At 45.7% G+C, this 26,418-nt stretch overlaps 1 protein-coding gene and 1 non-coding gene across 3 annotated transcripts in view; one reads left to right on the top strand and one right to left on the bottom strand.

Moving 5' to 3' along the window:
- Nucleotides 1-906: 906 nt before the first annotated feature.
- On the bottom strand, nucleotides 907-1,023 carry LOC126086381 (U5 spliceosomal RNA). The gene has a single exon (XR_007519474.1). It is a non-coding gene; the product is annotated as a U5 spliceosomal RNA (small nuclear RNA).
- A 6,996-nt stretch (nucleotides 1,024-8,019) lies between these two features.
- ST8SIA5 (ST8 alpha-N-acetyl-neuraminide alpha-2,8-sialyltransferase 5) overlaps nucleotides 8,020-26,418 on the top strand; it is a 79,635-nt gene continuing 61,236 nt past the window's right edge. The window contains exon 1 of one of the 2 annotated variants that reach the window (XM_049901738.1): nucleotides 8,020-10,074. In XM_049901738.1, the coding sequence (XP_049757695.1) occupies nucleotides 9,944-10,074 (131 nt within the window). In that variant the 5' untranslated portion in view covers nucleotides 8,020-9,943. The remainder of the gene's footprint in view (nucleotides 10,075-26,418) is intronic. The other variant, XM_049901740.1, reaches the window with a different exon arrangement.

The following is a 26,418-nucleotide window of genomic DNA, read 5'->3' as shown; positions in this document are numbered from 1 at the left end:
TGTAAGATTACACAGCTGTGAGGATTTCTGCTCAAACATAAGTGATTCTAGATAAGGGCAATTTGTTACATTACCTCTTATATTAACATAAAGCCATTTATCTTTGAATTAGAGACTGAGTTAGAGGAGCTTGGCAGATCATATAGCCCAGTAGTTTTCAAACTATGCTCTGACAAGCCCTTGTATTGTATGGTGGTGCTTCAGAGGCTGCCATTTAGGGAGAGATGGGGGTGAGGGCAAGAGGAGGGACACAGGGCACCCTCTTGCTTTGAAGCAGAGTTTTACTGCTGGAAAAGTTTTTAAAAACCACAGCTCTTACAAGTTAAAAATCTAAGGTTACCAATGGGTTAATCAAGCCTGAATTGAGACAGCCAGGTTTCTGAGTCTCAGGCCTGTGCTCTTGCCATGATTCCAGACTTAACGTTAGTTTAAGACAAGGAGATGAGATAGTGAGACCCAAGACAGGTGGCTTTTGGTGGGAGGAGGGTGAAGGGGCGCAGATCCTGGTCTGGGATTTTGCGGGGTTGATGGAGAGTTATGGCCACCAGACAGTCCTGGACACTTGAAGTGGTCACTCAATGGGAAGACTGTAACCAAAGGTCACTGAACAATATGCATAGAAGTTGCTCAGTGGGAATGTGTACACTTACACCAAAAATAAAATAGTATTTTAAAAAATGGAAAGAATTTGGTGGGCATTGTGTAGAAAGCCAGCCTTATGGTTTGCCTAGGTTTTTTCCTGACCTCATGTAAAGCCTAATGGGGCATAGGATTACTCTGGGGGTGCTACAGGAGTTCAGAGTTGGAACAACTGTTGGGAGGAAAGAGTATCAGCCACCCAATAACTTTATCTGTCATAGAAAGAAACTAACAAACAGGTAAAATCTGTTTTTAAGAACCTTTGCAAGCCTTACATTAAGCAAGGCCTCAAAAAATTGGTTAAAAACTCAGGTTTGTTCCTCTCCACGGAAATCTTTAGTAAAAGGCGAAAGATTTATACGATTTGAAGAGAAACCAGAGTATACAGTATAACCTTGGGACATGTTGTTCAGGCAACTGTTACCCCTAATACACTAATGGTGACTATACACTCGAAAGAGCTAGTGACTTCTGTCTTTTTTTCCTGATAATTCTGTGGAGTGTCCTCATTTTGAGGTCATAAGAAAAGGAGGATCTAATTGTTTTAAAGTCGAAAATTGTCCTTTGTGCAATGCATTGTGGATATGCAAATATCCACGATGGTCATTAGTTATCGCGCTGGGCTTGAGGCCACCACAAGGGGGCAGAGCGGAGACCAGACTTTCAGGGATACAGACCTGAGCCTTGTCCAATCAGCAAGCCTGACTTTATCTGTTTTAAAATTGGCGCTCCAATACAAATTTATATTGAGTTAAAAAAAAAAAAGAGAGACTTGAAGAAAAAAGCGTTAGTGGGGGAAGAGGGAGGACACTTGGCCAGCTTCAGAAATTCGTTGAAACTCAGTATTTGTAAAATTTCTTCCATTATCTAAGGCCATAGGAGTCGTGCGTGGCACAAATGGTTAAGTGTTCTAGCCGAAAAGCTGACTTTTGAATCAACCTACAATCTCCTCAGAAGGCAGGCCTGGTGATACGCAATCAACCTACAATCTCCTCAGAAGGCAGGCCTGGTGATACGCAATCAACCTACAATCTCCTCAGAAGGCAGGCCTGGTGATACGCTTCAGAAAGGTCACCCCTGGAAGAAAGGGGAAAAAAAAACAAAGTTGCCATCAAGTCAATTCCGACTCAGAGCTACCCTATAGGGCAGAGTATAACTGCTCCTTAGGGTTTCCAAGGAGCAGCTGGTGGACTCAAACTGCCAGCCTTTTGGTTAGCAAACTCTTAACCACTGCACCACCAGGGTTCTTTGCTTAATAAGCACATAGGGGGAGACCAGACCATACTTTAGCTATTTCCTTGAATCTCAAATGAATTGAATGATGATGTACTTAATACAGTGACCGCTTTTATAAAGCAGTGATCATATTTCTCTATTTTCCTGCTCCCTTGGAAGGAGGCAGTAAACTCATTCTCAAGTTTGTGCAATAATGAGTGATGTATGGTGGGGCTGTCTGTCAGTAGAGTGTGTGAATGGCGGGGGGCAGGAGCGGGGTCTGATGATGCTGTTGGGGAAAGAGATAAGTCAGGCCCATCTAACATTTTCAGGTTTTCTACCACCAGCCCGCAGTTTGGTTTATGTGAAATGCAAACCTGACTATGTCATTTCCTGTTAAAATTTTACCATGGTGCCCTGGTCAAAATCCAAACTGCCTACACTCTGCCTTCTGCCCCCCACCCAGCCTCATCTCACCAGCCACACTGTGCCGACTGTGCCTCACCTCCTGCTGCCAGCCTTTGGCCACACTGTGCCGACTGTGCCTTACTTCCTGCTGCCAGCCTTTGGCCACACTGTGCCGACTGTGCCTCACCTCCTGCTGCCAGCCTTTGGCCACACTGCTCCCCCTGCCAAGAATACCCTGTCCCACTTTCTTTACCTGTCTGACCACCCTTACCTCCACAATTCAGGTCACACACCGCCTCCTCTGGGGACCTTCCTCTCCATCTCTCCCCCTCCCTCCCCATCCCCAACTTGGGTTAGAGGCATACTCTGGGGTATTGTCTGTCTTTCTCATTGGACTGTAAGCTTCTTTAAGGACTCAGACTATGGTTTATTGATCCTCCAGCATATCACACGATGCCTGGCTCACAGGGGGCAGTCCCGCCACATCCACCAAACGCTCGGAGGCTTTAGCACTTAGGATGGTGGTTAAATGACATATGGTTTGTTGTGGCCACAGTGTTAGGATTTCGAACCCACCTTGGTGCTTTAGAAGTGGATAATCACAGTGGAACACTTGTCTTTTTCTGATACCCAAGGTACATTCAACATTTCTAAGCAGCTACGTTTGTAGGGCTTTTTTTCAAAAGTCTCAGCATTATACAGACCACCAACAAAATGTGTCTAGGGACCTGAACTGGATTGGAAATGAGAAACATCCTCTCAGCTGAATCAGGGTGGTGATTGTGCCCTGTCGCATTGACTCCGACTCATAGTGACTTCACGCGACAGAGTAGAAGCAGACTGCCAGGTCTTTTTCCTATAGAGCCTCTGGGTAGGTTTGAACTGTCAGCCTTTCAGTTAGGAGCTGAGTGCTTAATCATTGAATTACCAGGACTGAATCAGTTCTCTTCCTCAAAGAACAGAACCTGATCCCAGTGTATCTACACCAGGACTCAGGCTCTTAGGTGAGCAGAGGGCTCTAGGGTCCATTTGGGCCACCATGTTATTTAAATGTAGTTGGAGTGACCTCATTCCAGGTGGAACCGAATCTTTCTGTGCTCAGATATGTTGGTTTGGGTGGTTTAGTGATTAATGATGATCATGATAATGGTGTCTCTACCCTTTGAAACAAGCTGGAGAAATTGAGGCAAATGCAGGGGTAGGGATACCTGAGGTGGTGCTGAGACAGAAGGAGGTACATTTCAGGGGGGAGATATAAAGCCAACAGGTGCCTTCATAGCCATGTTACGATTGTAAGTTATTATCAAATTATTTAGAACCCAACTATTACTTCCTAAGGGAGCTGGATGGAGGGTTTAAATTATAGTTCTGTTATATGATAGTAATTTATAAAAACAAGACTGTTGAAGTGGAGTCCAATGTCTACAGTAGACCACGCAATGGCAAACTCTGTCTCTCTGGATTACGAAGTTATCGCTGGGGCATTTCTGCTCACCTGGCAGCAAACACCCTCATCACAAAATGCCCTGAAGCCTGGAACCAGCCTCTCAAAGGCTTTGTTAACACAAACGTAAAGGAGACAAGAACAGCATGTACTTATCACAGACTCCTCGAATACATGGATAGAATGTCACTTACATAACCCGGCAGTTTGCAGTTGTGCAGTATGATATAAAAACAGGCCTTCTTAAGCCAGCAGAAAATTCTTAGTTTTTTTTTTTTTTTTTTATAAAAAACCTCTTTCTATTTTGTATCAGCCAATGCTCACAACATGAGTCATGCCTATCAGTTATCGGTAATTCAGCGGATTGTGCCAGTGTTGACATTTTTTCATGACTTGATTGTATATGAGTGCATGTTTTAAACAATGATGCAGCTGTCCCCCGTTCCTGGCAATTAGGATGTAAAAATAGTGTTCACTGAATCTGGCATAGTGATCAGTTATCCATGTGTTTACTCTTTTGTTTGCAAGGCCTTCTGAGTGCTCGCTGCAGTTCTACAATCAGAATGTGAATTCAGCTTAAAATGGAACCTAGATTCATACTGACAGTAATAACAGGGGCTTCAGACCTCCATGTTTCAAGATCTGGGGTAGACATCACACATGCCACCACAGATGCTTGTGGGGCGTCTGTGTGTATGTTAAAGATGCCTCCTTGATATGATTATAATCAGAGTTAAAACGCCATTAGCATTAGGAGAGCAGTGTCAGCAGAGGCACAATGGAGTATTGCTGATCGTTTGGAGAATGTTAACTAATCTAAATACATCACATCTACAGTGTTGGCACAAAGCTCTAACTGTGGCTAATGTCAGCATCAGTCTTACTCACTGCTCATTCATGCCCGTGACCTGGCCATTGAGGAGTACCCTGGGGTTTGGAGATGTTATTTTCCCTTAGCTCTTGGCTTGCTGGGCTTTTTACTATTGAGATGAACCAGTGTAAAAATGGTGTGGGGGTGGTATCTGACCTCCTCTAACTTCACAACGGGAAAAGAGAAGATGAACAGCCCAAGGCTGATTCCTATGAGGCAGAGGTCAGACAGGCCTCCTCTCTCTGCCGTCTTTACCAATTCTGACACCAACCACCCCTCCCACGGCACTCTCTACTTCTTTGTTGGGTTCAGTAATTCATTGCAATGGCCACACAGAACTCACAGACAACACTCACAATTACGGGGTTTATTAGGGAAGTAACAGGTTACAATTCAGGTCGAGGAGTGCTCAGGTTACAGTTCTTGTTTTAGGCTGCTGTTTGTCACCATCTGTGCCTTCTCTGGTCTTAACAGTTCTCCTCACTTCCTTCTGAGTCTTCTATCCACAATTCTGTCATGGTCAGCTAGTGCTGCTATAACAGAAATACCACAAGTGGATGGCTTTAACAGGAGAAATTTATTTCCTCACAGTGAAGTAGGCTAAAAGTCCAAGTTCAGGGTGTCAGCTCTGGGGGACGGCTTTCTCTCTCTGTTGGCTCTGTAGGGAGATCCCTTGCCCTCAAACTTTCCCTGGTTGAGAAGCTTCTTAGGCACAGGGAGCCCGGGTCCAAAGGACGCACTTTGCTCCTGGTGCTGCTTCCTTGGTGGTATGAGGTCCCCCTGTCTCTCAGCTCGCTTCTTTTATATCTCAAGAGATTGCCTCAAGACACAATCCAGTCTTGTAGATTGAGTCCTGCCTCACTAACACAACTGCCTCCCAGCCTTCCTCATTAGCATAGAGGCAGAATTTACAACATGTAGGAAAGTCACACAATACTGGGAACCATGGCCCAGCCAAACTGATACACATATTTTGGGGGGACATAATTCAATCCATGACAGTTCTTCCATTAGGACAGCCTCTTCTCAGCCATGCTTGCAGGCACACCTCTTTCTGGCCCCTCAGCCTCTGCCCTGCTTGGGCAAGTGTTACAAAGCCCTGTTAGCTCTGCTGATAAGTGCACCAAGGCACACCACTCTGCCAGTAAGCCTTGGCCCAAAGGCGTTCAGCTCTAGCTCTGTGGGTCAGCAAACCTAGCTCCACCAAGTGCCTGCAGGCACCCTACTCTTCCAGCATGCCTCCTGCTCAGAGGCACTCAACTTTCTCCCTCTGTGGGCCGGGAAGCCCACTGCACAGTCTCATGCTGGTCTCTCCTGCCACTGCTTCTCGCCGTCTTCAGTGTTACAGCTCTCTCTCTCTCTCTCTCTCTCTCTCTCCTGGTTCCAGGAACCTCTCAGCACAGGGGTCCTGGGTCCAAATGACGCGCTCCACTCTTGGCCCTTCTTCCTTGGTTGTGGTGAGATCCTCTCTTTCCTGCCTCTGGGAGGGCTCATTTCAAGCCCAGCAGGATGGCAAGACTGACCATTCCCCTTGGTGAGCCACAATTACCTTGTTTGCACAAGTGATTGGGTGGGGGTTACAAGACCAGGGCAAGAAAGCCTGCACAAAAGTGATCCATCACACCACAGCCAGTTAATGTCAAAGTCAGCTAGGGTGGAGACCAATTTCTCATTAGGTCATGACAAGCCTGAATAAAGTACCTATGAAAAAATAATTTACTCCTTTGGAAAACTGTTCGGCAGTAGTCACTAAAGATGAACATACACACGCTCTTGTTAGCTGCTGTCTATGCCCCCCTGACTCATGGCAACCCCATATACAACGGGATCAGATCATTGTGATATAGAAGGTTTTCAGTGGTTGATTTTTTGGAAGTAGACCATCAGGTGTTTCTTCCTAGTCCATCTTAGTCTGGAAGCTTTCCTGAAACCTGTTCCACATTATAGTAACATGCAAGCCCCCACTGACAGACGGGTGGTGGCTGCACACGAGGTGCATTGTCCAGGAACTGAACCTGGGTTCTGCACGGAAGGCAAGAATTCTACCACTGAACCACCCCTGGGCCCGTGCACGTTCTGTGACCTGGCAGCTTTACTCCTGTGCATGCATATGTTCACCAAAGACATGCACTGGGAGGTTCCTGGCAGCAACTACCCAGATGTCCATTGGCAGTAGAATGGGTAAATAAGTGGGATAGTGTACAGCCATAGATTGAACAAACCTAACTACACACAAGGTACTACTTTTCTATTGCTATGAAACAAATGATCACAAACTTAGCAACTTAAAACAACATAAAATAGCTCGCAGTTCTGTAGGTCCTAAACCTTGGCACACGAGGTAGCTGAGTTCTCTGCCGAGGGTCTCACAGGCTAAAAATTAGGTGTTGGCTGGCTGTAGCTCTGGGTCCTCTTCCAAACTCATTCAGATTGATGGCAGGATTCAGTTCCTTGCAATTGGAGGACTATAGTCCACCATTTCCTTGCCAATTGTCAGCTAGAAGCCAATCTCAGCACCTAGAGGCTATTTGCATCCCTTGTCCCGTGGCCCCCTCTAACTTCAAAACCAACAACAAAGAATTTTCCTCCAGTCAAAGCCCTCTTTCCCAGGAAGAGTCCAGTTCCTTTTAAGGGCTGATCGGATTAGGTCAAGCCCACAAAAGATAGTCCCCCACAAAAGATAGTCCCAAGTCAACGGATTTGGGCCATAATTACATCTGCAGAATCACTTCACAGGAGCACCTAGATTGATGTTTGAATGAATAACTGGAAGAAGGTGTGTGTACAGCAAGGGTAAAGAATGTTGGGTGCCACCTTAGAATTCTGACTACCACATACAACATGGATGAATCTCACAATCGACGTTGACCAATGAAGCCAAACACAGAAGAATACATAATGTATGATTCCATTTATATAAAATACAAAAACAGGAAACACTGATCTTTGGTGTTAGAAGTCAGGCGAGTGGCTGCTCTTGAGTAGGTAGTAACTGGAAAGGAGCACCCGGGGAGGGTTCTGGGGTGGTGGGGGCGCTGATAATGTTCAGTTTCTTGATCTGGTTTCATGGGTGTGTTCAGCTTGTCAAAACTCAGTGAGTAGTACATTTGTGAGTTGCATGCTTTGCTGTAGCTGTATTATACTTCAATTAAAAAAGCTTTTAGAATAATTTGGATTTATTTAAAATAGATTTGTTTTAACAAGGAAGCATGCAACCAAAGACAGCTCTCAGAGTGGGTGCCTAAAGGGTGGGGACTGAGCAGGAAAAGAAAGAAGACAAGGGAGCGCCTTGCCTGAAATGATGATGATAGTGTTTCCTCAACTCTTCACGTGAGGGCCAGCTGGGTCAAATATTAGTACTTTGTCAACCTAGGACTTTTGTGAAGGACTTTGGCCCAGTGTGAAGTGAAATACAGGGGCCACTTGCTTAAAAATTATTAAGAATTGGAAGACAGAAAGGACAGAGCATTAAACCAAGCGGGGGCCCTCCTAAGTGCAGGTCCTGTGCCATCGCACGTGTTGCACACTGATAAAACCAGCTCTGCCGGTATGCATGGGGGAAGGAGCCACCTCTGGGATCACAAACACTTCTTGCCAGGTGAGTTACTCTGACAACCCAGAGCTTTGGTCCTTTGAACTGTAAAATGGTTAGGAAAGGTTGGAAGGCTCAAATTCACTAATATATGTGGATCAAGCACTTTGTGAAGTATCAGACACCCAACAAATGCAGGGATTATTATTATGTTTATGTGTTATTTCATTGGTTAAGAAGCCTACCTGTGACCTTGCTGATAATCTTTATCTGATACATAAACACCTTATAGATAGCACAGGGTCTATTTCCACCTTGCTTGGGTGAATTAACACAAACTCCAAATTGGTGAAACCCGAATGATGACATTTTATCATGCTTTCCTTGGTCTTTCCAGTTCAAAGAGGGAAACTATTAAATGCCAGGGTTGAGGGTATTGGGGTCTGGGCGCTAACCCATCAAAATATTTTCTCCCTGCTGTTAGAGCTTCGGTCACGTTTAGTGTTGAATCCGACTCTGGAACCTGCCCGAGTGGCTGGAGGGTCCTGGGAAGGGCCGCCCTGGAATCCTCCAGCGAGGGCTCGGTGGTAAATGCCGCGGGCCCGTGACTCCAGGCGCCCAGAGACACTGCGGTGTCAGGATGACAGGGCTGTTGCCCGGAGCGCGGGGGGCGGGATGGGGGCGCATTTGGGGATAAGATTTCTCCAGAAGCAAGACATTCACATTGCATTTCTGTAGCGCAGCCCTTTCCGGACTTAGTGACTTACATAAAGCTTTTTGGGACCGTGTTACCCGAAGGCGACCGGCTGCCTGACCTGGGATTTACGAGTGGTTCCAAGGATGAGACGAGATCCCAGTGTCTCGGTGACAACAGGGTCTTTGATGACCAGCCGCACGCTGCAGTCAGGGAGGGGGAGGGTGCCGGCGGAGAAGGTCGGCAGTCCCTGAATTTCCTCTCTGCAGAGTGGGGTGCCTGGGGTGCGGGCGAGCCGCCCGGCAGTCCATCAGCATGCGGGAGCCGCGCGCGCCGTCCTTGAGGGCTGCCCGGCTGACCTTGCTCCGTTTTCTCCGGAGAAATCGCCAGGAGAGCAAGAGGACGCGGCCGCGGCAGTGACTCAGTGCCCTGCGCGCCGCGTGCAAATACTCCCCTCCAGCGAGCCTGGGTCTGCAGCCTCGGTTTCCCCTTCCTGCGCCCTTTCGTAATTCCACGATTTAAACCTGGCATTTTCGGCTTCATCCTCCCCCCCCCGCCCCCGTCATTAGCCAGATTGCAGGGGTGTTCTGGTACCCACTTCCCGGCACCACTGAAGGCCAACCTTCGCGCTCCGTCGCTACGGGCCCGGGGTTTGGACGTGGCCCACCCGACAGGGCACTGCGCGCAGGTCACAGCGATCTAGAGCGGGTAGAGGTGGGGTGAGCGGCGCGCTGGGCCGCACCCGCGGTCGACGCCAGGGCCCCGATCCTATTGGCCGCCGCCTCCGCGGGAGGGGCGGCCCCCAGCGCGGGACACCTGGCGTCGCCCCTCCGCGGGGAAATCGGCGGCTGCCGGCCCGGGAGCTCTGAGGTGAAGGCATCCGGAGGGAAGGCTGGGCCGCGGCCGAGCTCCCGGCGCCGGCTCTGCCCTGCCTGCCGCCCCGGCTGGGACGCTCACATGCCCCAGCTCCGGCGGCACCAGCCGGAAACTTGCCCCGTTAAGACCCCCGGCCTCCTGTCAGCGCCATGAGGCGCCGGCTCGGACACGCGCTCCACGGGGCCCCCGATCCCCGCGCGTGACTGCCGGGCCTGTCCGCGCCCCGGACACCCCGCGCCCCGCCGTGCGCGCGCCGCCGCCAGGATGCGCTACGCCGACCCCTCCGCCAACCGGGACCTGCTGGGGAACCGAACTTTGCTCTTCATCTTCATCTGCGCCTTCGCGTTGGTGACCTTGCTGCAACAGATCCTGTACGGCAGGAACTACATCAAGAGGTAAGAAAGTCCGAGCGGGGTGGGGGTGTGCGGGGTCCGCGGCCATGTACCTCGGTGGCAGCCGCCGCGTTGGCTCAAACATCACCAAGTGGGTCTGCACTTGGCCCGAGCACCTCCACTTCAGGCTTGGGTCACACCGCTCCGGAGCGCACCTCAGCTCCAAGCCAGAGGAGAGCGCCGGCCCAGCGCCCGCCGGAGGGGCCTGTAAACTTTGTTCCTCTATGAAAAATGGGGAGGCAGGTTAGAATTCGGAGCAGCCAAACTGACGATAAACCCTCTGAATACCAGGAGCGGTCGCGGGAGTCAAATGGATGTTCCCCAAACCTAGAGTTCCATGACCATTTGGTTGGAGGGGAGGCTCCCAAGGGTGGAGGGCAAAACCGGATAGAATTACCTGGAGCCCTGAACTTTTGTGGTAGACCCTTCAGGGAAAAAAGGCCCCACCCCCCCACCCCCGGAGCGTCGGGTGAGGTGGAGGTGGTAGTGGGCTGGGGAGATGCGACAGGGGTGGTAATTCCTATAATTCCATAGCCATTGGGTCTGTGAGGCTCACAACCTGCTCCCTGCAGAGACAGATGGTTCTCTTCTTTAGCTCGGAAGGTTAGAGCTGCAGCAGACGTTAGCCCTTCCTTCGGTGGGTCCCTCCTTCCCTGGTGGGTCCCCCCTCTCCATCACAGGAAAACTCCATTAAGAGAAAGACCAGTAGAAGGTGTCACTCAGGAACTCAGGCGCAGCCTCGGTTCCCATGTGCGTGGAAAATATACCGGCATGCCAACCGCTTGTCAGCTCTGCAGGCTGAGAGCAGACGCTTTGGGTCACCTGCACCGGTGTTGAAGTTGGAGGGGGGCTGCCTTAGAATACTACACAACAGAGCTCCTCTTGGAAAGATTCGTCCTCCTCTCTGCTGGAGGCCTCTGCCTTTGCTGGTGTGGGATGTTTCACAGCAGAAGGAATTGGGGGGCGTGGGTCCATGTGCATCTATTTCTTTGGACCCTTGGTCTCTCCCTGTGCTGTTCCACTTTTGGGAAGGCCCCTTGGAAGCAGTCAGAACTCTGAACCCATCTTGCAAACACCTCCATTGGTCAGGAGGGGAGGAAGTGGGGCAGTGTGGATGGTTAGTGGGCTCCTATCACTATTGGTTCCACATCCTCTTCTGAAACCAGGGATATCATTGCTGATGTCAGATGGATCCTGGCTGAAAGCACAGAATACCAGAAGGATGTTTACCTGTGTTTTATTGACTATGCAAAGGCATTTGACTGTGCGGATCATAACAAACTATGGATAACACTGCGAAGAATGGGAATTCCAGAACACTTAATTGTGCTCATGAGGAACCTTTACATAGATCAAGAGGCAGTTGTTCGGACAGAGCAAGGGGATACTGATTGGTTTAAAGTCAGGAAAGGTGTGCGTCAGGGTTGTATTCTTTTACCATACCGATTTAATCTGTATGCTGAGCAAATAATACAAGAAGCTGGACTATATGAAGAAGAGCAGGGCATCAAGATTGGAGGAAGACTCATTAACCTGTATTATGCAGATGACACAATCTTGCTTGCTGAAAGTGAAAAGGACTTGAAGCACTTACTGATGAGGGCCAAAGACCACAGCCTTCAGTATGGATTATGCCTCAACATAAAGAAAACAAAAATCCTCACAACTGGACCAATGAGCAACATCATGATAAATGGAGAGAAGATTGAAGTTGTCAAGGATTTCATTTTACTTGAATCCTCAATCAACAGCCATGGAAGCAGCAGTCAAGAAATCAAAAGACGCATTGCATTGGGCAAATCTGCTGCAAAGGACCTCTTCAAAGTGTTGAAGAGCAAAGATGTCACCCTGAAGACTAAGGTTCGCCTGACCCAAGCCATGGTATTTTCAATCACATCATATGCATGTGAAAGCTGGACAATGAATAAGGAAGACCGAAGAAGAGTTGATGCCTTTGAATTGTGGTGTTGGTGAAGAATATTGAATATACCATGGACTGCCAAAAGAAAGAAGTACAACCAGAATGCTCCTTAGAAGCAAGGATGGCAAGACTGTGTCTTACATACTTTCGACATGTTGTCAGGAGGGATCAGTCCCTGGAGAAGAACATCATGCTTGTCAGAGTCCAGGGTCAGCGGAAAAGAGGAAGACCCCCAATGAGGTAGATTGACACAGTGGCTGCAACAATGAGCTGAAGCATAACAGTGATTGTAAGGATGGCGCAGGACCGGCAGCGTTTCGTTCTGTTGTACATAGGGTCGCTATGAGTTGGAACCAACTCGACGGCACCTAACAACAACATCTCTATTGGAGAGAGCACCTACCATGTGGATTAGGAGGAAAAGGCAAGAAACAAAGCTATGCTTTTGCCCTTGATGTCCTTTGCTTCCCCATGTCTGTTCCTGAACGAAGAAGTACTTCATGAGGATTTACTCTGTGCTGAGCACTGTATGAAGTGCTGAGGGTAGAATGGTGATCAAGACAGACACAGTCCCAGAATTCCCCCAGGGAATTTGCAGCCTAGTGGGAAAGTCAGAAAGGCACCCAACTCATATCTAAGGCACGCCTGGAGGTATGGACAAGGAACTCTGAGGATGAGAGGGAGCCATAACAAATCAGATGGCTTCAAGGTACATGGAGGCAACTGAAGGGAGTCTTAAACGGAGGGGAATGATCTGTTGGCCCAGGTGGGGGAGGAAGGAAAGGGGATAAAACGGCTTGAACAGAGTTGAAAAGTACAGGGAGAGTTGAGTAATTTTGTATAGCTGGAGTATTAGAGCGTGTGGCTGTGGGGAAAAGGTGAGGCAGACAGGAAAGAGTATGGAGAACAAAGTGGGAACATATGAGATGGCCCATTCCTGGAGGAAAGCAGTAACAAGTTTGAGTCTGGATCTGGTGGGAAGGCTATCGTTGTGGAGCTGTCCAGCATCCGTTTGGGAAGGAGGCTCTGAAACTGGGGGAGGAGACCAGCCAGGCTAGCGATGCACATTTTGGAGCCACAAATCATCTTGGATCTCTGGTAGTGCAGTGGTTAAGAACTCGGCTGCTCACCAAGAGGTCAGCAGTTCAATCCACCAACCACTCCTTGGAAACCCTACCGGGCAGCTCTACTCTGTCCTATAGGGTTGCTACAATTCCGAACCAACAGCAACTTTTTTTTAGTCATCTCAATCAATGTTTTACAAACTTCTACGACTGTGATCCACAGAAAGAAATATGCTATACCCTGGGACCTAGAACACACTCACATGCATCCCCAACTGAAACAAACATTTGGTGAAACAACACTTGGCGTTATTATGAGAAATTAGCTGTAATATTTTCTGTTCTACTTCATTTTTAAAAAAAAATTCTGGGGGCAACCCATTAAATTGACTTCACAACTTACTGGCTTGAAACACTTTGTTTGGAAAACGCTGGACTGAGTGATGAGGTTAGATGAAATAGCCCAGGACAGAGTGGTGTCTTCACTCAATCAGTGGCGTCTCCACCGATTGGCCAGGGAGAGCCTTGAGCACTGCCTACTCCCCCAGGGGCCCAGCAAAGAGAAGAGCTAGCTCTGGGACTGAGAAGGAGAGAAACCAGGGGAGAGAGATGTTATAGAAATCAAGGCATAAGGGTAACAGGGAGAGAGTGGTCATCTGTGACATTGCAGAGGGATCAAATGGAATAGGATTGAATGTGTTCACTGGATTTGGAAACAGGGCAGTTTAGGGGAGAGTGGTGGGGACAGGACCCTAATTGCAGTAGGTGAAGGAGTGGGTGGGAAAGGGAATGTGAGGACAGTGAGCATGGATTACCCTTTCTAGGTGTCAGTGCTGAAAGGAAAAAGGGTTAAAAGAAGGGTTTTTGAAAATGGGGAGCATGGAAATGCTCACAAATGCATCAGCTCACAAACCCTAAGGTGTCATGGACTTCAGGTATTTACACTTTAAAAGAGGGGCAAGCAAAGGGCAGTGTTTTGTTTGTGCTTCAGGTAGAAAGGACTTTGTCAACTTTTTATAATTTGGTCTCATTCACCTTTTAAATTTGTTCTCAGAGGAACACCAGGTAGGTGTGGGCCTTGAATGTTCTTCTATAATATCATTCAATGGAGTTTTATAATTCCCTGTAAATGTTTGGAATGTTTTTTGTTAGATTTATTTCTAGGACCATAATTTTTACTACTATTTTAAAAATTATCTTTTAAAAAATTTTTATTTTCTAAGCATTCATAGCTGGTATATTGAAATAAATTTTTGACTTTTTTGTATGTTGATTTTATAATAGCGACCTTGATAATGCACTTAATGAAATAAATTATCTGTAGATTTTCCTGGGATTTCTGTATGGACATTTTTCTTTCTTTACCACTTTATACCTTTATTTTTCTTGTCTTACTGCCCTGGCTAGGACCCTCAATATAACATTCAATGAAAGTGTCATAGTGAACATCCCGGTATTAATCTTGATTTTTTCCCCCCTCTTAAAATAAAAAAAAAAAAGCTCTATTGAGATATCATTCACATACCATACAATTCACCCATTTAAAGTATACAGTTCAGTGGTTTTTAGTATGCTGACTGTTCTGCACCCATTACTCAAATCAATTTTAGAGCATTTTCATTACCCTAAAAAGAAGTCCCATTCCTCTGAGTTGTCACCTCCCCCCACCAATTCCCGGACACCTCCTAACCCTAGGCAACCACTAATCTGCTTTCTCTCTCTGTACCTGTTGCCATCGAGTCAATTCTGACTCATAGCGACCCTATACGACAGAGTAGAACTGACCCACAGTGTTTCCAAAGAGCGCCTAGTGGATTTGAACTGCTGACCTTTTGGTTAGCAGCCATAGCTCTTAACCACTGTGCCACCAGGATTTCCTCTGTCTCTATAGATTTGCCTATTCTGGACATTTCATATAAGTAGAATCATACAATATGGGATCTTTTTTGACTGGCTTCAATATGTGATCTCTTGTGACTGGCTCCTTTCACTTAACATAATGTTTCATCCATGTGGTAGCCTAAGGCATCAGTACTTTATTTCCGAATAATATTCTATTATATGGCTATATCACATTTTGTTTATCCATCCATCAGTTGATGGACATTTGGATTATTTCTACTTTTTGGCTATTATGAATAGTGCTGCTATGAAAATACACGTACAGGTTTTTGTGTAGATATGTGTTTTCATTACTCTTGGATATACACCTAAGAGTGGAAGTGCGGGGTCATATGGTAACTCAGTGTTTTACCATTTGAAGAACTGCCAGTTTTCCAAAGTGGCTGCAGCAGTTTATATTCCCACTAGCAGTGTATAAGAGTTCCAATTCCTCCACTTCCTCGCCAATACTTGTTATTTTCCACTTAAAAAAAAAAGCCATCCTTGTGAGTGTGAAGTGGTATCTCACTGTGTTTCTGATTTTGATTTCCCTGGTGACTAATGATGTTGGGCATCTTTTCATGTACTTATTGGCCATTTGTATATCCCCCTTTGGAGAAATGTCTATTCATGTCCTTTACCTGTTCTTTTTATGTGAGTTATTTGTATTTCTATCATTGCTTTGTAGGAGTTTTTTTTTTTTTTAAATATACTCTAAATACAAGGATCTTATCAGATATGATTTGCAGAAATTCTCTTCAATGGGTTGTCCTTTCACTTTCTTGATAGCGTTCTTTGAAGCACAAAAGTTTTTTAATTTTGTTGAAGTCCCATTTATCTGTTTTTTTTTTTTTTTGGTTGCTTATGCTTTAGGTGTCATATCTAAGAAACCATTGCATAATGCAGTGTCACAATGATTTATACCTATGTTTTCTTCTAAGTTTTATAGTTTTAGCTCTTACATTGAGACTTTTGATCTATTATGACTTAATTTTTTTTATATGGTGTGATTAATCCTGATTTTTAAAGGGAATGCTTGTAGAGTCACCATTGAGTATGACATTTGCTTAGTGTTTTTTCTTTTTTTTCTTTTTGTAGATATTCTCTAACAGGGAAAGGAGGTTCCTTTTCAATTGTGCTAAGAAGTTTTGTTTTGTTTTATTGTATTTGTATGCAAATTTTATCAGATGCTTTTCCCACATTTATTGGAATGATCATGTGGTTTTTCTATGTTTTTTACATTTGATGTAGTAAGTTACATAAATAGATGCTCAACCTTTAATTTTTGGGATAAATTGCTTTTTCATGTTGTATTAATTGTTTTATATGATATGGGATTTTGTTGACTAATATTTCTATTTAGGATGGTATCTCATATTCTTGAATGATACGGGCATATAATTTTCTTTCATCATGCTATCTTTGGTTTTAAAAGCAGTCTTATAAATGAGTTGGAAGTGTTTCTACTTTTCTGTTCTTTGGAACTGTTTATACAAGTTTGAGATTGTGTATTCAGAAACCCTGGTGGCATAGTGGTTAAGTGCTACAGCTGCTAACCAAAAGGTCAGCAGTTGAATCCACTAGGCATTCCTCTTTGGAAACTCTGTGGGACAGTTCTACTCTGTTCTATAGGGTCGCTATGAGTCAGAACCTACTCGATGGCAACGAGTTTTGGTTTGGTACAGTGGTGTAGCTACCAAACAAAATGTCGCCAGTTTGAATCCACCAGGTGCTCCCTGGAAACATTATGGGGCAGTTCTACTCTGTCCTATAGGGTGACTATGAGTCAGAATCGACTCAATGGGAACGGATTTGTTCTTTGAAAGCTCAGTATAATTTACCTGTATAGCCGTCTGCACCTAATGTTTTCATTGTTGGAAGGCTTTAAATGATTACTTCCATCTCTTTAATGGTTATAAGACTAGGTTATCTATTTCTTCAATCAATTTTGGTAAATTCTATTTTTCTAGTAATTTTTCCAACATTTTCAAATTTATTGACACAAAGTTCATAATAATTTCTACTACCTCTCTGCTACATTTATAGTTCTGATCCCCTTTTAAGTCTTAAAAGTTTTTGTTTCTTTTCAATATTTTTTTTAATGGCCTTTGTTGCCCGAGGTTATCCTTTCAAATAACCACCTTTTGGCTTTGTTGATTCCCTCTTGTGTCTTTGCTTTCTATTTCATTAATTTTTATGCTTTGGTTTTATTCTCTCATTTTTTCCCAACTTCTTAACTTGGATACTTTTCTGTTTCATTTCCAGCCTTTCTTGTTTTTAATATAAACTTTTCAGGCTATATAATTTCCTCTAAATACTTCTCTAGCTATATCCCTTAAGTTTGGGGATGGTCATGATGATGATGATATGATAACAAGTAACAACTGTGTTGCATTCACTCTGTGCCAAGTACTAGTCCAATTGCTTTATATAGTAACGCTCTGAATTCTTACAAAAACCCTGCGACATAGGTACTATTACTATCTTCATTTTATAGATGAGGAAACTGAGGCACAGTAATTTGTTCAAGGTTATATAGCATAGCTAGTAAATACCAGAGCTCTTTTCCTTATCCTTTAAATCCGAGTATTTTGTAGTTTCTTTCGTGATTTATTTTTAAATGTTTTAAAATTTCTAAATACTTTCTTTTTGTTATTATTTTTTAACTCAAATGCTTTATGGTGGGAGAACATAGCATTTATGATATGAATTCCTTAAAACCTGTTTTGTGGTTTAGTATATGGTTAATTTTCATAAGTGTTATATAAGTGCTCAAAAGATAGGTGATTCATTATTAGGTGCAGTGTTCTTACATTCTGTTTAATGAGTAGTTTTGTATTGTTCAGATCTTCTATATCCCTATTGATATTTTTTTGATTGGCTTGACTTGTCAATTACTGAAGGAAGCATGTTAAAATCTGCCTTGATGGTAGTGGATTTATTGGCTTCTCCTTGTCACCTTTTACCTTATGTATATTGAAGTGATATGATTGGATGTATACTAGTTTATATATATTATGTCTTCGTACTCAACGGAAACCCTGGTGGCGTAGTGGTTAAGTGCTACGGCTGCTAACCAAAGGGTCAGCAGTTCAAAACCGCCAGGCACTCCTTGGAAACTCTATGGGGCAGTTCCGCTCTGTCCTATAGGGTCGCTATGAGTCGGAATCAACTCGACGGCAGCAGGTTTGGTTTTGGTTTTTGGTTCGTAGTCAGTGGAATCTTTTATCATAATGTAGTGACCCTCTTTATCTCTAGTAATACTCTGTGCCTTAAAGCCTTCTGTGATATTAATGTAGTGACACCAGCTTTCATTTGGTTAGTATTTGCCTGTCATAATGTATCCTTTTTTTTCAATATTCCCATGTCTTTTTGTTCTGTGTCTGTTGTAACCAGCATATAGTTAGAGTTTTTATATTTAGTCTGACAATCTTTTATGCCTTTTATCTAGAGAGTATATTTACATTTATTGTGTTTACTGATGCTTAAGCATTTATTTCTGCCATTGTATTTTGCCATCCTACCTTTTCTCCCTTCTTTGTGGTTTCGTGGCTTTAGGTGGAGGTTTCTCATCTGACCCTTTACCTTGGGTGGACCTTGTGGTCATTTAAAGGGAGTCACTGGGACTGGCTGATGCCCCTTTGGAGCTGCTGGCTTTAGAACACATCTACTTCCATTCTTGCCAGATTGTTCATTTAAAAAGGCATTTTAAACATATTGTAACCGTTATTTTTGGTTTTTTTTTTTTTTAGTGGGAGAATGTTGCAAATTGGGTTTCCTAGAGAGCAGGCTCTAAACCAGAGATTAGAGTGCAGGATGTTTATTGTAGAGTGCTCTTGGGACGGGAGATTAGAGTGCAGGATGTTTATTGTAGAGTGCTCTTGGGACGGACACCTGGGGAAGGGAGAGGAAGGAAGTAAGATTGGGCAGAGGGAGAAATGGAGCTGCAATGCAGTCCCAGGGAAGGCCTTAGCTGACCCCTCAGGGAGCTCTGGATCTGGATGGCCTTCAGAGTTGCCCTAGAATTGGAGTAAGAGGGCTGGATCTTTATACCTTCGTGTTGGCCAGTCATTGGATGAGGGCTGCCCCTGGCAGAGTGAGGTGTCTCAAATGAGGCATTTCCCAGGGAGGGCTGAGAGCTGAGGGCTGTCAGCTTGCGACACCCCAGAAATTAGGGAAAAAGTTCCTCATCCCTGAGGAGGGATCTGGGTGGCATATCACAGTGTCTGCCTTAAAAAAATAGACGATTTTTAAGACTGCCATTTTGCCAGAAATGGAAGTCCTTGAATGATTCCTCCCCTTTTCTCCCTCCCCCAGATCTCACCGTTTATGGTCGATCTGTGCCTGAAGCCCCTTTTAAAGTTGTGCATCACTCCTGTCAGTCAAGGGTCTTTTGCACACGTCATGTCTGTCTTGACTCTAGGCCTTTGCCCATGGGTCCGCACCTGTGGTGCCTTCCCTGCCAGTTCCAGTCCCACTTTTCTTCCAGCTCTCAGCCCACAGTGCTTGCTCCCTCTTCTGAATGCATACCACCTGTGCTGCCAGCACTTAGCACTAGGGGCATTTCTGCCCAGTACTGCCCTGATGCTCTCTGAGATTGCACGGTAGAGAAGGAGCTGAGGCTGAGCCTTTTTTTTTTTTTTAATAATTTTTATTGTGCTTTAAGTGAAAGTTTACAAATCAAGTCAGTCTCTCACACAAAAACCCATATACACCTTGCTACACACTCCCAATTACTCTCCCCCTAATGAGACAGCCCGCTCTCTTCTTCCATTCCCTCTTTTCGTGCCCATTTTGCCGGCTTCTAACCCCCTCCACCCTCTTATCTCCCCTCCAGGCAGGAGAGATGCCAACATAGTGTCAAGTGTCCACCTGATCCAAGAAGCTCACTCCTCACCAGCATCCCTCTCCAACCCATTGTCCAGTCCAATCCATGTCTGAAGAGTTCCTTTGGGAATGGTTCCTGTCCTGGGGCAACAGAAGGTCTGAGGGCCATGACCACTGGGGTCTTTCTAGTCTCAGTCAGGCCATTAAGTCTGGTCTTATGAGAATTTGGGGTCTGCATCCCACTGCTCTCCTGCTCCCTCAGGGGTTCTCTGTTGTGTTCCCTGTCAGGGTGGTCATTGGTTGTAGCCGGGCACCATCTAGTTCTGGTCTCAGGCTGATGTAGTCTCTGGTTTATGTGGCCTTTCTGTTTGTTGGGCTCATAATTACTTTGTGTCTTTGGTGTTCTTCATTCTCCTTTGCTCCAGGTGGGTTGAGACCAATTGATGCATCTTAGATGGCTGCTTGCTAGTGTTTAAGACCCCAGACGCCACTCTTCAAAGTGGGATGCAGAATGTTTTCTTAATAGATTTTATTATGCCAATTGACTTAGATGTCCCCTGAAACCATGGTCCCCAGACCCCTGCCCTTGCTACGCTGGCCTTCAAAGTATTCAGTTTATTCAGAAAACTTCTTTGCTTTTAGTTCAGTCCAATTGTGCTGACCTCCCCTGTATTGTGTGCTCTCTTTCCCTTCACCTAAAGTAGTTCTTATCTACTATCTAATTAGTGAATGCCCCTCTCACACCTTCCCTCCCTCCCCTCTCTCGTAACCACAAAAGAATGTTTTCTTCTCAGTTTAAACTATTCCTCAAGATCTTATAATAGTGGTCTTATACAATATTTGTTCTTTTGCAACTGACTAATTTCACTCAGCGTGATGTCTTACAGATTCCTCCATGTTAGGAAATGTTTCACAGATTCCTCCCTGTTCTTTATCAATGCGTAGTATTCCATTGTGTGACTATACCATAATTTATCCATTCATCCACCGATGGGCACATTGGTTGCATCCATCTTTTTGCTATTGTAAACAGTGCTGCAATAAACATAAAAAAAAAAAAAAACATGGGTGTGCATATATCTGTTCATGTAAAGGCTCTTATTTCTCTAGGATATATTCCAAGGAATGGGATTGCTGGATCGTATGGTAGTTCTATTTCTAGCTTTTTAAGGAAGCACCAAATCGATTTCCAAAGTGGTTGTACCGTTTGACATTCCCACCAGCAGTGTATAAGTGTTCCGGTCTCTCCACAGCCTCTCCAACATTTATTCTTTTGTGTTTTTTGGATTAATACCAGCCTTGTTGGAGTGAGATGAAATCTCATTGTAGTTTTGATCTGCATTTCTCTAATGGCTAATGATTGTGAACATTTCCTCATATATCTGTTAGCTACCTGGATATCTTCTGTAGTGAAGTGTCTGTTCATATTTTTGTGCTGGGCCTCTTTTGTCCCATCTTGAGCTGGATGAGCCACACTGGAGGACTCTCTTACACTCTGTTTTCCTTCAGCCTTTCATTCTCCTCCACCTCAAGGGTGCAGATCTGGGCTGCTCATGAGTGGCCGGTGCTGGCTTGAGACTTGAAGATTGGAAACTGGGTCAAGGAAAAGCATAGGCTGACTTTGTGCTGCCTATATGTGTGTCTTCAAAGGCTTCCCCCCAACTAAAACCTTTGGTTTGACTGCCCTGAGAAACAGGCACAGCCCCAGAAGAGTGGGGCTGTGGGGACTCCAGTGTTACCCAGAGAATGGTTCTGGATGAGGGCAGGGGGTGCCCTTTTTTCCCACTGCCATCGAGCCGATTACGATTTCATAGTGACCCTATAGGACAGAGTAAAGCTGCCCCATAGAGTTTTCAAGGAGCACCTGGTGGGTTTGAACTGCCGACCTTTTGGTTAACAGCTGTAGCTCTTCGCCACTACACCACCAGGGTTTCCGAGGGTGCCTTAGCGAGGAGAAATGATGCTGAGAGACTGCAGCCTGGTCGTGTGCCATGCCGCAGAACAACCTTCAACTTTGCAGCTTTTCTGGGCAGAGGGTTTTTTTATTGAGCACCTGCTGCAGGGTTGGGACTAGGGTGAGGCAAGTGAGGTGTCCAGGGTGCACAGTTTAAGGAGGCCCTCACTTTCAAGTGTCCACCCTGCACTTGCAAAAGCCTGAGAGCGAGGGCATCCTTAAATTATGTGCCCTGGGCACCTTGCTTCTTTCACTCTAGTCCCTGACTTGCTGTGTACCCAGCCTGTACTAGGTGATGGGTTTTCACTTCCTGTTCCTTTGCAAATATCTGTTGGGAACACAGTGCTATCGTCTCACTCCAGGATTCCAGCTCTTCTTCCTTGCCCATCTCTCTCTCCTATCCTTTTTTTTGTGTAATTTATTTTTGTCGTTGAGAATATACACAGCAGAACATACACCAATTGAGCAATTTCTGCTTGTACACTTCAGTGACATCAATTACATTCTTCGAGTTGTGTAACCATTCTCATCTTCCTTTTCTGAGTGGGTCTTCCTTCATTAACATACACTCATCCAGTCCTTTTCTTTTTGACATTTGTACTTTGCAGGGGAATTTTGCTCTTTGGAGTATTTACTTCTTCTCTTTGGCTTACCTAGGTCCACTCACTTCTCATCCAATAATTCTCTGATTTAGCTCTTACCACTATTATCTGGAAGACCTCCCACTCCCCACATACACACAGGTGAAGAATTCATTATCAGGAGGATATTAATTATCAGTATTTATTAAGGGTTCATGAGCCAGGCACTGACCTAAGCAGGTGATTCTAAATGAGAATTACTTCATTTACTCTTCACAGGAGTCCTGTGAAATAGAAATAAAACCAGCTGCTGTTGGCAGAGTAGAGCTGTGCTCCACAGGGTTTTCAATGGCTGATTTTGGGGAAGTAGATCAACAGAAATTTCTTCCAAGGCACCTCTGCGTGGACTTGAACCTCCAACCTTTCAGTTAGCAGCTGAGCACATTAATTGTTTGCACCACTCAGGGACTAAAAAATAGATAAAATTATTCTCATTTAATGGATGAGGTCACTGACACTCAGAGAGGGTGATTAACTTGTTTAAGGCCGCACATCTTGTGAGACCTTGTAAGACACATAAGAGATGCTTGATTCATTTCTGAATTACTAGGACTTAGCACAGTCCCTGACATGAATTGTTGGATAAATGGACACATACAAAGGGAATCCCACGACTTTCCTACTAATTGACAAACATCCATTCAGATCCTCCTGCCCACCCCCACTGGAGGAGAGGAGAGGCTACTAAAGAATTATTAGGTATGATACATGTCTTAGTCATCTAGTGCTGCTTTAACAGAAATACCACAAGTGGATGGCTTTAACAAAGAGAAATTTATTTTCTCGCAGTCTAGTACCCGAGAAGTCCAAATTCAGGATGTCAGCTCCAGGGGAAGGCTTTCTGTCTCTATTGGCTCTGGAGAAAGGTCCTTGTCATCAATCTTCCCCTGGACTAAGAGCTTCTCTGCGTAGGAACCCCAGGTCTAAAGGAAGTGCTTTGTTCCCGGTACTTCTTTTTTGGTGGTATGAGGTCCCCACTCTCTGCTTGCTTCCCTTTCCTTTTATTTCTTGTAAGATAAAAGGTGGTGCAGGCCACACCCCAGGGAAACTCCCTTTACATTGGACCAGGGATGTGACCTGGTAAGGGTGTTACAATCCAAAGCTAATTCTCTTTAACATAAAATTGCAATCACAGAATGTAGGACAACCACAGAATACTGGGAATCATGGCCTAACCAAGTTAATACACACATTTTGGGGGGGGGACATAATTCAAGCCATGACAATACATATCCTTAAGGAACTTACAGATGACTCTAAGAGACAGACCTGGAGAAATATATGACAGTGTATAAATAAGCTAAGAGCCCTGATGGCTCAACAGTTAAGTAAGTGCTGGGCTGCTAACTGAAAGGTTGCCAGTTCAAACCCACCCAGCTGCTCCTCAGGAGAAGGACATGGCCATCTGTTCTGTAAAGATTTACAGCCTAGGAAATCCTATGGGGGCAGTTCTACTCTGCCACACGGGGCCACTATGAGTTGGAAATCGACTTGACGGCACCCAACAACAAACAACACAAATAAACTCGTAACTGTGCGATGTAGACTATAAATCCTGTAGGTTTTGGAGTAGATGGCAATCACTGAGCTGTGAGCAGCCAGGTGGGACCTGACCTGGGCTGTGGAGAACTGGTGAGTTTCAGAGACTGGATTGTGGGGGAGCTTGGGGAGCAGGCTGAGGTGTTGAGGCTGGAGGAGTTGGTGATGGAAGCCATTGAAGGTGTTTAAATTTCTTTTTATTCCCTAGTGCTCTGGGAGGCTGGTGGCCTCACACTGGGCTGTTGTGCACCCTTTGGGACCTGAGCACCAGAGGAGAGCTGGACTACTGGTGTGCCACGCCTGTATCAGAGCTGGACTACTGGTGTGCCACGCCCGTATCCTCTCCTCTGCCTTGCCTTCAGGCAGTTCCTCCTTGAGATAAATGTTGACCTAATACTAAACAAACAATAGTTAGAAGGCGCAGGGAATCATTAGATGACTGGGGTGCCCACTTGTGTGGCCCTGAGGGGAGCTGTGGGAGGTGAGCAGGGAAGAGAGGGCGGGCAGGCAGTGGAGGGCTAGAAGGTTGGCCTTGTGGGTCCAGGCTCAACACATGGCCTTGCAGGGGCTGGAGGTAGTGAGGTGGCCCCAGAGCTCTGCCTGTAGCCTTGTCCTGTTTTTCTCTGGACCCTTCCCATGGCTGGGACCCTCAGGACACACCCTCTCCTGCCCCTGCCTTGGCACTGTAAGTACTTGGACTTCCTCTGGGCCCTGCCCCAGCAGCTCTTTAACTCCAGGGATGGCTTTGGAATTCAGGATGCCTGCCTGTTCAACCAGTACTCAGACTCAGGGCTCTCAGGGAGGCCATCCCTGCTGCCTGGAGACTCCCTCCACTCCAATGCCTGCCAGTGTTCCCTCTAGTCTTGTCATTTCCCCCCTGGGATTGGAGAGCATCAGGGTCCAACCTGCAGTCTCAGTGCCTTCCCCAACCTCCTTCCTTCTTCACGATGCACCCACCCTGCAGCATCTTTTATTTTGCCCCAAACGAAAGCCCCCACCAGTGGACCTTGGGGAATGAGACTACTCCCTTTTCCCCCTGATGTGGTCCTGGGGTGAATGCTACCTTCAGGGAGCTACACAGGGAGAAAAATGTGAGTCACTTGGTGAGTCAGGACAAGAATGGGGGGACTAGCAGGGGAGAAGGTGGAACCTGGTAATTATGCCCATTAATCTGATGAAAAGGCTTCACAGCTGGCAGGCATTTCAGCTTTGATGGGGTGGGAAGTTCTCAGAGAGACTTTTCCTGACCACCCACCCCAAACTCCTTACCTGGCTCTAGGGAGGGCTAGGGGCTGTGGGGTGGGGAAGGGCAATCTGAGCACCTGATTGGAAAAGGAGGTGGGGAGGCCTACATTCTAGGCCCATGTTATAGGTTGAATTGTGTCCCCCACAAAAATGTGTTGTAAATCCTAACCTCTATGCCTGTGGTTATAACCTCATTTGTGAATGGTTGTTAAGTCACGAGACAGGATTAGTGTAGGGTGTGTCTTAAGTCAGTCTCTTTAGACATATAAAAGAAATTACACAAGCCAACGAAAGAAGTAGAGGTAGGGGAAGAGAGATGCCAAGCTACATGAAGATTACCCAGGAGCAGAAGCTCAGAAGAGACGAGGACCTTCTTCCAGAGCCTAAGGAGAGAGAAGGACTTTCCCCAGAACCCTGAATTCAGACTTCTAGCTTCCTAAACTGTGAGAAACTAAATTTCTGTTTGTTAAAGCCACCCATTTGTGGTATTTCTGTCACAGCAGCACTAGATAACCAAGACAGCCCATTCCTCCGCAGACTCCTGGGTGGCCCAGCTGAATTCTTCTCTCCTCAGAAGATGAAATTGGGCCCACCTCCCTCCTAGATGGCTTTGAGGGACCACAGGACTGTGACTTTGCTCTGTGAACTGATGTCTCATCACCTACCGCTTGTTCCCAAGTGCACGGACCACCTTGCCAGCCCCAGAATAAGCCCAGACCTCCTGCCTCAGGGCCTCGGCAGGTGCTCTTCATCTTCCATAACACGGCTCCAAAGAGAGCTACCTTGGTTCCCTCAGTCACCTACTTCATTTCCTGGTCAAACGTTGCACCTCAGAGAAGCCTCCCCCAACAGCCCTGTGTGGAATAGCACCCCTCACCCACCCCAAACTCCTTAGCCCCTCTCCTCCTTTTATTTTCTGTAGCACTTTTTACCATCTGGCCCATTCAGTATATTGTTGCCTATTAGTTTATTGTCATTATACCTGCCTCCCTCTACTAGAAACTAAGCCCACTGGGGCAGCGCCCTCATCAGTGTGTTCTCTGTTGAGCCCCAGCACCCAGCCTGGCAGGTAGTGGCTGTGCGGTGAATATTTATTGAATGAATGGATAAAGGAAAGGAATCCTCAATCAGCTCTGAGGTATGATGCAAGCAGTTTACTAATTAGTAATAGAATATGGTTGTATAAATTATTTCACAGACTTGACGAGAAATGGCTCATTTCTTTATTATCTTTTTAATAAAGAACAATAACTAACCTTCATCTGACAGCTGGTG

Source organism: Elephas maximus, chromosome 11, assembly GCF_024166365.1.
Source record: "Elephas maximus indicus isolate mEleMax1 chromosome 11, mEleMax1 primary haplotype, whole genome shotgun sequence".
NCBI lineage: Eukaryota > Metazoa > Chordata > Mammalia > Proboscidea > Elephantidae > Elephas > Elephas maximus.
This window is presented reverse-complemented; position numbering and strand designations above follow the sequence as displayed.